The sequence below is a fragment of the Nuphar pumila genome, chromosome 3, assembly GCF_984573655.1.
Source record: "Nuphar pumila chromosome 3, dmNupPumi1.hap1.1, whole genome shotgun sequence".
In the NCBI taxonomy this organism is placed as follows: Eukaryota; Viridiplantae; Streptophyta; class Magnoliopsida; order Nymphaeales; family Nymphaeaceae; genus Nuphar; species Nuphar pumila.
The window spans coordinates 19355180-19369306 of record NC_143251.1 but is presented as its reverse complement, the minus strand read 5'-3'; the positions used below and the strand labels follow the sequence as shown (position 1 = coordinate 19369306).

Sequence of the window (14127 nt, the reverse complement as noted above, 5' to 3'; positions counted from 1 at the left end):
TCCGGCTGAGTCATGTCTAGAGGGGTTCAAGAAGCATTTCATTTTAATCACCTTTCCAATGGGGGGGTTCAGTTTTTCTGGTAGGAGCAGTTAGTTGGGACGTTGCAGGTTCAAAACCCAATGGTATAGTTGTATAACTGGTAGGGGTCAGCCTAACCCCAGCTTGCCTATAAAAAAAATGATGAAACCACATGAACAGGATGTCCTGGACGGAATGGGTTGGTGGGTATTTGGATTGAATCAAACACGGAATAGCCAAAATTTGTAAATCCTTCATCCTAATCCGACATATTTTCATTCCTATTTATAAACATATGAGACTGGTAAATTAATTGAATGAGCTTAACGAAGACGATAGACGGGGCGAGGCCCGGGTCAAAAGTAAATTCATTCCTGCCTCCATTTCTGCACTACCTGTAGGTCGAATCGGGTACCCAGAAAGACCCGACCTGTTTGACAGCGGTCTCATCAATCAAAGTTGGCGTAGGCCACTGGATCCCGGTTCCGGTTCGAATCTACGATGATCGTCGCATCTACGGTTGCTAAGAACACATAAGAAAAAGCGACGCATACTGTCATCCTTTCTGTAATTCACAAGCGAGTGTGAGAATGGCGTGGCTGGCGAGGTCTCTGGCGAACTCCTTCAACTCCGACGAGAAGGAGGAGGACGATCCAGAGGAATCCTCCTCATTCTCCCCTCTCTCCGGCAGGGGCGTCAAGGAGGATCTCTCCGAGCTCACCAAATCCTTCACTCGTCAACTCTGGGGCGTCGCCTCTTTCCTCGCCCCTCCCCCAACCTCCTCCCCCACCGCCACCGCCACCGATCCTCCTTCCTCTCCTCCTCGCAATTCAGACCCAGATTCCCCTTCCTCCGGCAAGGAATCAGAAGATGACGCTTTGGCGGCCGGGAATTCCCCGCGGATGGCCGGGATTCGCAACGATCTGTCGGAGATCGGCGGCCGGTTCAAGAACGAGATCTCCAGACTGGCTTCCGGTAACAAGGCCGTCAGCGAGATCTCTAGGTTCGCTTCGAACTTCCTCCCGTTCGGTTCCGTGGATGAGGACGACTCGGAGGAACTCGTTGACGATGAGTCGGCGGCGGGGGCCGTTGGGGTCACCGAGGAGGTCCTGACCTTCGCGAGGAACATATCGATGCATCCGGAAACCTGGCTGGATTTCCCCCTGTTTACCGATGATGAAGACGCTGATGGTAAAAGACTTGATCGATCGGTCGTCTTTCTAGAATTTATTCGTTTTCGATCTCTTTTCGCCCTAATTCATTTATCCGTGGATTTGATCCTATCATTTTGTCACGTTTTCCGCGAGAAAATTGCATGAGCCGTCATTGATCGCATTGGTAAGTTCCATGGGCAGTCATTTTGGATCCGGTATTCTATTCATCCTACTGCGGAATTTCGATAAGCGTTTGTTTCTGGAGAAAAGGATCCGTTTGGACGGAAAAAGCATGGATATTTTTTACTTTATGCGATGGTATCTGAGTTAATGTTGTGGATTAGGCTTAGACGAGCTTCACTAGGTTGGTGCTGGAATAATGAAGACAAAATACCCGACAATTTCCCTAATCCCCCTCCAGTTTTTGGTTCTATGTTTCCTAAGCACTGTATATGGTTCTATAATGAATATTGAGTGAAATGTAGAAGCACGAGCTACAAGAGGTGTCTGCAAGTCCTCCTGTGCTCACTTGCACAATCACTTACTTGAGGACTATCACAATGGAAAATGGGTCCTCTTTGCAAATGCACGCCTCCTCTATCTGCACTGAAGTTGCCTGTGTTCCTTCCAGCAACCCGTTGTGTGTAGCTCAGGGCATTGGCAGAAGCTTATCCTGCCTTTCTGCATAAGTGGTTGTGCAAATGCTTCCTTAAGAAATTCTTAGGCCATTTCCATGGTGTCACGCATATTCTGACCGAAATGATAAATTCTTTTGAGTGAGAACTGAGAACACTTCCCGCTGTTGTTAAACACATATAACAGGACACCTTTCTATAACTGGTCTATGTCAGACGTTTAGTACACTATTTTCCTTCGAGAAATCAAGATGTTCTTGGAGAGGTTTCTTTATGTGTGCAATATATTTTAACAGTCTTTTGCTAACTCTCTGACATTTTCCTCCCTAGCTGCTGCTAACCTTTCCTGGAATTATCAATGTTCCTCTCATTATTCTGTTTATGAGCATTTTCCACATTTGGAGTTTTATGGGTAGCTCTACTTGTGATGTTATTTCATTGTAATATTATCATGAACATGGCTTAGTTGAATGGTTGAAATTTCCATGTGGAGGATTAACCGTGGTTTGGAAATCCAGAGTCTCGAAACTCGGCCTTGCCATGCTTGACTCATAACTCAGCTGGGTCAACTTTGGTGAGTCAACGAATCAACCCTCTGGGTTTTAATACATTGAAGGTGCAATCATCTTCGAGTTTTTGCTGTTCATCTTTCTTCATTCTGTCCTCTCTTTTGCTCTTGTGGTTTGGGGCCTTCACCTTGGGAATGTTGTTGAGTCAGTGAATCAATGCTCTTCCTTGACAAATCCATCCACTCCAGTTTACCGTACAACACAATGTTTTGCCAAGACAACTAGAAGCTCATGGGTTCTATTAGCTGGCAAGTCTGAAGGATTTTTGGAAGTTGTTGAAGTTTCTGATACGAGCCGACGAGGAGTGCCGTCGAGCATGTATCGACGAGCTGCCTATGGTCGTGAAGAAGCCGCTCAGCACACGAATTGGGCGTGCATGTAGGGTGCTGTGTGCATGCACGAGAGCAAACTGATGTGCGGAAGGGTGTGCGCACAACGGAACGACGAGAGCATGGGATGGATGTGCAGCAAGGGAGGCGACGGAGGCCTCAACCAAGCTATGGGTGTGCAGGAGGTGGGAATGTGCATGGCGCGGGGAGGCTACGAGTAGCCTCAACCCAAGAGGGCACACATGTAGGGAGAAGAGTGAGGGTGTTGAATGCAAGGGAGAGGGAATGCTCTTTCGAGGCAGAGCTACCTCCAAGGCCTAAGCCAAATTCTTCACTGATGCCTTTTCCCAATTACATGGAGCTTATTTAGAGCCTCTCAGCCCTTTTTCAAGCCTCACCTAATTGGACCCATAAATGAATCCATCCTACCCTATCGGCACTAATGCTCTATGTACCCATTTTACAGTCATTATTCAATATACCTCTTGGGTCCCAAACCCATACATACATAACCCAATCCCATGGGTACTCAGCCCCAAACCCATCAATGCATGTGTGCAAGGCTCCTTTGCTCGTTTTGGCCCATGCCGGATCCCACTACTTTGAAACCTCATCGTGCCTATGGTGGTCATGCACTTCAGCCCGTAATATTTTCTATGACTTTTTTGGAAATATGTAGGGTTTATATGGAAGAAAAGATTTCTAGAAATTTGGTGGTTATTCCAGGCAATACAAATAGTTTTTTGGGAGCAAGGTAGAAAGAGGCCAATGGGATGACCTGGTGGTTTTTGTGAATGAAGGTGGTCTAAGGGCTAATAATTGTCTAACTATGACCTAGTTATAGCATGATATCATGTGATCCAAGGAACGAATTTATCGTAGAATTAATCACTTTGCATGTAAAGTTACTTTACGTGTAAGTCAACTGTTGACAATCTCACCTAGTCCAACAGTAGCGGGAAACCTTGTCCAATAAAACTTGATAGCAGAAAGATTCTATGACATGTACCTATAACCATTTTAGTCCATAGAGCTGTTAACGTGAGTTGGGACAATAGAGGTGCTCTCTTGGCCCCTTTTTTTTGGACTTTGGTGGTTTTAGGCTTCAAATTGTTGAAGGCTTGGTGGAGTAATCATCAAAAGAGTGATATGTGGCATTCTAGTTGGCCTAGAAACTTTCATGCGTAAGAAAAATTATTATGGAATGCCATAATATAGATGAAGATAGTATAAAGCAAATTGTTGTCTGGGAATTGAAACTTCAGCATATCCAATCTATTCAATCCAAGATTAATGATCAGCAGTCTCCCATGACATACTCAGGGAGAGTGATAGCCCCAAAAGTTAAGGGATGGAGACTTGAGGTTCGACTTAAGTGGAGGTAGAAGTCTTGAATTACTTAGATGAAAGGGTGAGATCATAACTCTAAATTTTTTCACATGTGGGCATCAGCGAGAAGCAGGCTTAACCACATCAGTTTCCTTATGATCAATGACAAGTTAGTAGAAAGTGAGGTGAATCTGTTCATAGATAACAGTTTTCTTTGACAAAAAAATTTCAACAAAACTTCTTGACTTTCTTTCCAGTCTTCAAGATTTCAAATTCTCAAAAATGCAATGTTTGAGACTTCTTTTTTGGGAGAGGCGGTCAAAAGGGATGGCTTCTAATTTTGCACTCTCCCTGAGAATGGGGGTAGTTCCTTCTAATTAGAGTGCAAAATTCATGAGAATGGGGTAGTTCACAGTTGAGTAGATCTGCCGGAGTCAGTGAAGGAATTTGCCGGAGGCAGTGAAAGAAATTCATGAGAATGGGGTAGTTCACTGTTGAGTAGATCTGACTTTGGTCTTGATCCTAAACAGTATTTCACATTGATAGATAGATCGAAGAAAATCTTCCAGTCAAAGAAATCGCCAGACCAATAAGCCTTAGATGTCACATAGCAGAATTTAAGAATGTGGGATTATCACTAACTAGGTCATCCACTCGGTCCGCGTAAAATCTAGTCTTTCATTTTAAAGGAGACCTTGTAATTGCTTGATGGTACTTTTCTTTTCTTTTCTTTTCGTTTTTCTTTTGTATGCATGCTTTAAGAGGGGGGAAGGCCTTGTAAAACTGGTTTTCAGTATTTTCTTAGCTGTGCCTCTGTTATAATATGCATATACAATATTAAAAGTCTCTTGAGGCTGGAGACAAGGAGATAACCATTTTGCATTACTGTTCAATGGGGGAATTCTGAGCCCATTGTTTAAGAAGGCAGTAGAAACTGGTTTCATCAAGGTTTGGACTTTAGACATGCTAGGTGAGATAATTTGAATCTTTGGGATGAAGTAGGACCTGAAAGTAAACATGACGAGGTGAAAATTTCTCATCTTTAACATTGATGAAAGAGTCATGGGGTAGCTGAAGTATTATTTGGCTGTAGTTCAAGGTCCATTCTGACAAGGTACTTTGAATGGCTTTAAATAAGGGGGATTTGAGAGCAGCTCACTTGGATTAATAGGAAGATACAAGAATGGAATGATAAGTATTTATCCTGTGCAGGTAAAATCATGCTTACAAAACATGTATGCTTTTTATGTTCTCTCGTATGAGCCATCACTGTCATGCCTCCAAGAAAGTCAAGTGTTTCTGAATTCTCTTTGGCTAGGTAATATTGGCTCTAGAGGTTTCCATCTCAAATGCTCAATAGTTGATATCCTCTAATTTGGGAGGGTGTTATCATTGGGAAGATTGAACTCATGAATATGACCTCCCTTATGAAATGGTGGTCTTTTGCAACTGAAGTTAGATGTTGATCTAGGTTATTACAGGCTAATTATGGACTGGCCTTGGGCTTGGCGACCTGGAGGGAAGGCAGGCTCAGGTTTATCAGGGAGGATAGTTCAAGGTCTGATGAGATTTTATAGACAGAGTTATAATAACTGGTAAAAGGATGGACTTGAGGTTTTAGTTAAACTCATGGTTGGGACATCAGATTCTTGCTTCTGAGTAATTAGGAATTCTCTTTTTTACTAAGAGAGTAAAAGGTGAAGGCGGCACAAGTGATACTTAGGAAATGGAGTTTGGGCATCACACTTAGGAGGAATTCAATGAGAATAGAGTTCAAGTCGCAGTTGCATTTGATGAGCTAGTTAGCGGCCCAGCATCTAGTGAATGAGGAGGAGAAATTCATTTTAAGTACCCTAGATCAAAGATTTTCTCAGTTGTGTCTTGCTATTAATCACTGTTGGCTCCTTTCATAGCCCTTTTCCCTACAAAGATTATTTGGGGGGGCTCGCTCTAATCCCATGATCATTGCTTTCATGTGTCTGATCCCCAAAGAGAGGGTAGAGGAGAGATATACATTGTAAGGAATATAGGTCTCCTTGATCACCTGAAAGGGCCAGTTAAGTGTATCCATTGGAAAATATAATGTGTTATGAGGCTCTTTTCCAACGACAAATTGCTGTTTCAGATCTTGATTGGATCTGGAAATCTAAATAGAGACTGATCTTAGCTGTTCTTTGACTTTGTTTTGTTTTGTTTTGTTTTGTTTTGTTTTTGGCTTTTTTTTGTTGTTCTGCTTGTGATAGTCTGACTCTTGTTTACCTTGTCCCTTCATTCTCATTAAAAGCTTTCTTTCCATTAGAAAAAATGATAATTACCTTCTTTATATTCATCCTATATCCATTAGTATCTCTGTGTGTGTGTGTGTGTGTGTGTGTGGGAGAGAAAGAGAGAGAGAGATTCAAAATTTTAAATTGTATTCATAAAGTGTAGTTTCTTTCTTCTTACTTTTTAATTAAGTTATCTGTTTTTGATGATTTTTTTATATTTTCTACCTTTTTGTTAATATTTCCCATTCTCAGTACATTATTGTATATTTGAAAGAAATAAAAGGTAACATTAGAACCCACCTGAAACTGAGTGGACCCTTTATGATTCATGGATCTGTCAAGTTGATTCAATTTACTGCCAACTTTGTGTAATAGGTTGGTCCTGGGTTAGGAAAATATAACCTGCTTTATAAATTTATCAAGCTCATAGTCTGGTCATGGATTGCCTAGTGGAGGAGACTCTGGTGCACTGTGTGAGGATCATTTGAACCAAAAGGGACCCTGGTATGATTATGGTGATTTCCTGTCTAGCCATTTGATCTCAGATTCAGGCTAGGAATCAATCCCTTGAGTGACCCTAAATGAAATTAGAAACAAAAAGAAATTTGTTTTCTGGTGCTCTCTCTCTCTCTCTCTCTCTCTCTCTCTCTCTCTCTCTCTCTCTCTCTCTCTCTCTCTCTCTCTCTCTCTCTCTGCACGTGTGTACATGTCACTGTGTGTTTGTGCTAGTTAATTCAGACTGTTAACTATGTTACTTTTGCTATGAAATTAATATTAGAAATGCTAAACTGCAGAACGAATACTTCCACTGCTACCTATGTATTCAAAAGCCCCAAGTAGTCTGCCTAGTCGGACAGATGTAAGTAAAACGCCTAGGCTTTGCAATTCCTAGATGGGTACCTTAAAAGGTACCAATTTTGCCAACTAGGCACCTAGTCGGCAACTAAGCTGCCTCCGCCTAGGCACGAAGGCAGTTTAGCCATTTATTATTCTTATATATATTGTTATTTTTTTATGTATATATAATTATATATGTGTGTCTGTTTGCGTTATTTGTTCTGTGAAATCGTAAAAACGTGTTTAATTATTATATATATATATATATATGTGTGTGTGTGTGTGTGTGTGCTACTTTGCTTTTGGGATTTTTTCTGTGAAACATTGAAAGCATGCACAGTTAATTTTAATTGATTATGTTTTTTATATATGTGTGTGTTTGTTTCTGATGAATTTTTCTATAAAATCCTGCAAGCATGTTTAGTGTTATGAATTATGTAATATGTTGTTTATATATGTGTTATTGTGCTTCTGTGAAAGGTTGAAAGCATATTTTGTTAATTATACTGAATATGTTATGAATAATTGAAATATATATATATATATATATATATATATATATATATATATGTACACAATTATATATATGTGTATTCTGGTTATGTATATTAATATATTTGTGAAAGCATGTATAATTTTGTACTTGTGTAATGAAAACATCTTATTAATAAAAGAATTGAACATATTTTTATGTATATTTTGTGTACTTTTTTATATTTTAATTGGGATACCTAGGCCTCGACAAGTCTTTTTAGGGGTCTACCGACTAGGCACCACCTAGCGCTTTTGACTACATAGATTACTACTAATGTTTACATAATTTCATATTGTTTACTTTAGCTGTTCTCATTGGAAAAAAAATAGCTGCCTTTGTAAAACTATTACCACCCTGTTTCTTTATTATAGCCATTAACCACTGATTCTTGATTGAATTTGATAAGCAAAAAAGAACGTTGATATTTTTTGGTTAACAAGCAGTGGAGATCACTCATGTTGATAACTCTTAAGTAGAAGGATGCAAATCTCGAGGAAAACTGCAGTGAGAAATTAGGAGAAAATGACATGTTATATAACCAGAAATCATAAAATCTCTTGGGAAATTTCAAAATGGCAAGTTTTCGTGAGAGAATACTGGATACCATGTTAAATAACCAGAAATCTTGATCATATTCTAAATGAAGATACATCTTGCAAAAGGGATTATTGTGGGATACAAATCTGCATGAATTAAGAGAACTAAGGGTCACAGATTTATTTAAATGGTATACTGCGGTTGGTGATGCAACCATTATTGGACTGAACTACATAGCAAAAGTTGCAATAACATGGTACTGGTCGGACTAACATGACCCTACTTGGATTAATTCAGCATATATGTTTGATCCCTTAAATTAGCTGCGCGATTAACTAATGTGTAGCTATGTATCTACAGAACGCTTCTTTCTTTTGCATTAATTTTTAAATCATTCTTAAGTCCTGCGAAGTTTGTGACTGCTTTGGACTATTATGCTCTGTGGCTAACTTCTCTGTAACTGGTAGCTAATATGAAACTTTATTTTAGTGAATGAATTATCTAGCCATAGAATAGGGTAAAAATTTTGATTTTTCACATTAATGCAATGTTGAGTTTGCCATTGTCACTGTTTTCGTTTAAGAGCTTGTGTTATGCTGTCAAAATATTGTCTTATGCTCAAAATTCTTACACTATGAATTTCATATCTTTGGCAGATTTTGAGATGTCTGATGCCCAGCAAGATCATGCTTTGGCTGTTGAAAGTTTGGCTCCAAGATTGGCAGCACTGAGGATCGAACTTTGCCCTGGCCATATGAGTGAGGGATGCTTCTGGAAGATATATTTTGTCCTTCTGCATTCACGACTTAGTAAGCATGACGCTAAACTCTTGTCAACACCTCAGGTATGTGCTTTATCTTGCAACTATAATAAATATGCTGCAAACATATTAACTTTCTGATTTGTTAATCTATTTGTGGTAGTGTTCATTAGTTCCAGGTTAGGATATGAGCGTAGTGGTAGCAGCCTGATATCTTTCTTTTACCTGCTCATTGTTCAGATATTCACTTCGCAGTAAATCAATCCGCACAATATATTCATGCACCTAGAAAGAGTCATTTTTGTAATGAAGAGGATCCTCAAGTGAATAGAAGGAATTTGCAAATTTTGATTAATATCCTTGATTCCTTCTAATCCTTCTATAGGAGTATTGGTGGCATATTAAGATGTAGACTGGTGATCCAGCCACTCTCTGATCCATGATTTAGCATTTTTTACATTTGAGGCTCTAACTTAGTTTCTTTTTTTTATGGCGAGGAACCCTTGCCGAAGCTGGGGAAAACCCTGGGTAGGGCCCCACCACCACCACCCTGCCTTACATGGCCCACCTCTGAAAGCTACGGGCTCTCACTTAGTTTCTTGAAGTAGAAAAAAACAACATATAGTTGCATGATCACACATTGAGGCAGAGTATAAGACAACAGACATTTCTTGACTGCAAGATCTTACTGCACTTGTTTAGCTGATTACCTACTCTATATTGTATTGAAACCACCCTATCGAAATTGAATTGAACTGTCCGAATCAGCCGATTTAAATGAATCTGCCCTTTTCCAATTCGATTTGGGCCCCTACTGAATCATCAGATTCATCTGTATCAGGTTGAATTGGGTCTGAATCGGCCTATATATGCAATGTTTTTCTTTCTGATTCTTTTGAAATTAAAAAAAAAACATTTGTTTAAATATACCAATTCAAAACAATTCACTTAGATCCAATTCTGACCAATCCAGGCTTTTTTTGGAAACCCTATTTGATTCAGAAACTGATTCTGAAAACATTGATTGAGACAATTACAATTGTTATTTCAGTTAACCTAATCTATCATGGTAAGATGAAGCATATGGAGTTGGACAAGCATTTTGATCCTGAAAAAATATATGATTAGAAGATTAAGACAGTTTCACAAATATTAAGTGAAAATTTTATTTATCATGGCTTTAGGAATTGAAGAACAAGTTGTACATGGTCCTTACCTTGTATAGCTTGAGAACTGTTAGACCAGATGTGCTTAGAATATATTTGTACCATTATCATAATAAACCTACAATTTTCTTGGATCATGGTATGGTTTCACACGCATAACATGCACTGGCATCAAAGGTATTTCTAAAATTTACCAGAAGCCCCTGGTCATCAGTTAGTAGTTGAATAATCCCAGTAGTGGTCCTCTTTCCTAGCGGAGTCAGCCCTTAATGGACAATGATAGGCAGACCAAAGATTGCACACCGCAGTCTAAGTGTGCTTTCTTTGCGCACGGCACAGCAGAATTCGAATCCGTTGACTCAGATAGATGAAGTCCATTAAAGCATGGTGAGCCATCAATGACACGGGCAGGAACGTCGCCTTCCGTTCCGTCTTTATCGCTTCCCTAAACATTATGGGACTTCACTCATTCGCATTCTTGATGTCCTTGAGACCGCCACCACAGCTTAGCGGCACCATCAAGATGCATGGTAGCAGCTCGTGCCGACGCCTCCTTGGTGAGGTTTCTCAACGTACTGAAGTACTGACCGACTGTAAAATGTCCCCAAAAAGGTTCTCTAAGGCCTTCGTGTCCCTTGTGCTAGTGAACGCTTAGGTTCTGGCACTTTGGTAAAAGTCATCTTTTCTTCGACCTACTGCCTTCTTTATTTATTTAATATGGTGACACCTCGTCCATCAGGCCACGATCAGGACAAGGCTTGTTGATTCTTGTTCCAATTGTATCCGCCCTCATCAAGATTTGCCGTCAGCTTTGTAGTGTTAAATATTTATCTTAGCTCTGCAAACTCATACCTGTTAAAAGTCGGAGAATAATATTGAAAAATAAAATACCATTGTGTTGGAAGGATATAGCTGTGAAGAAATAGATGTACATGTGCACAAGGGTTCCACTTCCTGGTTGGACCAACCGTGGTTTGTCACCAGACATGAGACGGCCATGATTCAAACCCACATGGGGCATCCCTTGCCCTAAGGTCCAAGTGGGCAGGAGGAACCTCAAGGATTTTACCAACCAGAAGCAATTACTTGGTGGAACCACCATGTTCTTTGTGAGACGAAAGATTGACATTTATTAGAAGAAAAGTGATACAAATGATTGGACCAACCACCACCTTTAGTTGACTGGGTTCTGAGATCCGTCCTAGAATCAATCCACTTCTGATAATGTACTGGATATCTGCTAAGTTGGTTTTATGCCTGAATCTGGTTCAAATCTTAATAAGAAAATATCTATATGCTGGTTTGATTTAAGGCATCTCAAAGAGGGGGAAAAAAAACTTCTAGTCGAGTCAAAGATGAATCATTTAGTACAACTTGCACTATGTCTATTTATATAGCTTGTATGCACATCTATATCATTATATGACATTTCTTAATTTAAGTTGTTATTGAATTATCATAAATAATTCTATTATTATTGATTATATTTTTGGTAAAAAGCAAAGGCATTTTGCGATCCAATTTGAACATCATACTTGTGCCAAGCCCATCTGTAGGTGGGATCGTTATATGCAATATAACAAATCATTGTCAGCATTAAAGGTTCTTCTCTAGAGAAATATGTGCTTAGCTTATTGTTTTGGACAATCGTGATGACCCATTATTCCTAAATGATACAAGGGATTCAATACTTTCAGGAGAATAATCATTATGGTTTCTTTTAGGTTATCAAGTATCACATTTTACATTTACTAAACTTTGTGAATTTATTTTCTGGCATTTTTTGTCCCTAGTCATGACCAGTTTGGTCTTTGGGCTTTTTAAGCCAACATTCTGCACAAACCATGACTTATCACTTCACTACTTCACCTATTTTTATGCAGATTGTTCAGGCTAGAAGTATGTTGCAGGAATTGCAGAACCGCACAAAGACAGGTAGTGGCAGGACTGAAAGTTCAGTGTATGCTCAAGACCCTAAATTGCTTCCCCAGGAACGTGTTCCAGTGTCTGAAATGGAATCTTCATTTAAGAATGCATCTCTGGAGCCAGCTAAAAATTTAGATGTAGATACTGAAAGTGAAAAATTGTCTGCAACTAATGAGTTGAGAATTGATGATAAATCAGTCATAGATGAAGAATCATTCATACAAAATAAGAATGTATTGACACGAACGGTGCAAGTTTCAAGCGTGACTTTCGAGGAAGATGGAGATGAGTGGTTAGAGGAGAGTGCAGAAATTAGTGGCTCTGGAAACGTGACAACTGCATTGGTGAACGAGGAGGATGTGTCATTCAGCGATCTGGAGGACGATGATGATAACTGTGTACCAACAAGCTCCAAAACTAAGGATGCTTCTGATTCGTCTGCTGATGGATCTAGAGGATGGGTCCAACTTGGTGAAACCCATAGCGATGATGCAGCAGAGGACGGTCGCTCCACTGCCAGCAGCCGCCCATTGGATCTCAAGTCTCTCTCCAGTAAGGATAAAGGCGATGGTGAAAACCATCCAGGGAGGGCTGAAGATAGCACAGAATCAAATGATTGGCTCAGTCTTGATGAGATTGATGTGGTTTGAATCTGATAACCCACCACTCTCATTCTAAACGGTAATGCAGTGCTTTTATGGGCGTCCTGTTCTCTGTTCCTATGGCTGTAAATATGTCCAAAAAGTCGTGGAACTTGATTGCATTGTGTTCAACTGTGACCTTGTTATCGTTGGTTAATTATTTGAGATTGTTGTATTGTCTTTTATTTATGTACTGTTGACTTGTGCACATGCTTTCTTGCTAGCATATGCGTATGCTTGGTGCATGCATGCAACAGGCCCTATATATATATATATATATGAAAAATATTTGCTAATGAAGGTAAGGAACTAGTGAGCTAGAAATCATAGGTGCAAGTTGTATCGACTCAATCTAACCACATAAATGTGTTATAATAATCAGGCGTTGGATCATTTTTTATCTGATGTCAAAATCTGATCTTTTAAGTTATGAAATTTTGTCCCATTGCCGGCGTTGATATTTGGACCTCTTTAAAAACCTAAGTACTTATTATAATCACTTGATTCAAAACAAGTTTTTTACTAAACAAACCATATATGTATATATATATGTGTGTGAGTAGGGGTAGCTGCTTACTCTGATTCGTACTTACCACCAGCCTATTGGTATTGGTATTCCGAAGGGTTTTTTTCGTGTTTTTTCACAAATCTAACCATAAGAAATTTTATAGGAATGAACTCTTGGATCATCTGATTCTAGCACGGTAGATTTTTTAACTAAAAATTGGTCTAAAATTTTCATATATATTCAATCTTAAAGTTTCACTTTTCATCAAAAAATACAATCCAAATGTCGTTTTCTAGTTAATCCGCCATGTTGAATGCATGTGAGGAGTCAGATTTACAAAAAATACCCCAAAAATTCAACCCATATTCGCTCATAGTAGGCTCCAATGGTAGGCACCTATTCCCCACACAACATAATTGGGTATTGGTGATGACCGTAAGCCGTGATCTAAACGAGAAAGAAGCTCAAGCTCGGGATAACTTCAACTTCATATAAACTCGGATCACAATCATTTTCTTTAGTGCGTCAAGAACCACACATTGTAGATACCCTTTCTGTTCCAAGTCTTTCGATTTCAGTTAGGAAAGGAATATGGCTAGTTAGATTGCGATCACTAATATCATCGAGATTGAAAACCTTACCTATTACAGCATATCACAATCTTGCCATCGTTTTAATATTTGTAATTCTTAAGAATTTTGTATGACGTGTAATTTTTGTATTTTAATCATAAGTAACCAATATTTTTCTTGATATTTTTTAAAATAAAAAATTTCAGTTTATCAAAGGATTTAGCCTTGCTGAAAAAATGCTAAACCAAATTTAAGATTGTGGCTAGACCCCTCAAGGACAAATTTGTCATTCTCAATGAGAGCATGAAACAATTATAGTCACAAATGTTGATAATATTTTGAG

The 14127-nt window shown here is 39.2% G+C and overlaps 1 protein-coding gene across 1 annotated transcript; it reads left to right on the top strand.

The window, feature by feature from the left end:
- Positions 1 to 589: 589 nt before the first annotated feature.
- Positions 590 to 12911, top strand: LOC149842191 (uncharacterized). Its single transcript, XM_090001306.1, has 3 exons — positions 590 to 1210; positions 8868 to 9055; positions 12021 to 12911. The coding sequence occupies exons 1-3, from the start codon at positions 610 to 612 to the stop codon at positions 12711 to 12713; spliced, it is 1482 nt and encodes a 493-aa protein (XP_089857432.1). The 5' UTR covers positions 590 to 609; the 3' UTR covers positions 12714 to 12911.
- The last annotated feature ends 1216 nt before the right edge of the window (positions 12912 to 14127 follow it).

Coding starts and splice junctions, on each gene's coding strand:
- LOC149842191 (XM_090001306.1), top strand. CDS start 610: ATGGCGTGGCTGGCGAGGTCTCTGGCGAACTCCTTCAACTCCGACGAG. Junction 1,211..8,867: donor CGATGATGAAGACGCTGATG/GTAAAAGACTTG, acceptor TATCTTTGGCAG/ATTTTGAGATGTCTGATGCC. Junction 9,056..12,020: donor AACTCTTGTCAACACCTCAG/GTATGTGCTTTA, acceptor ATTTTTATGCAG/ATTGTTCAGGCTAGAAGTAT.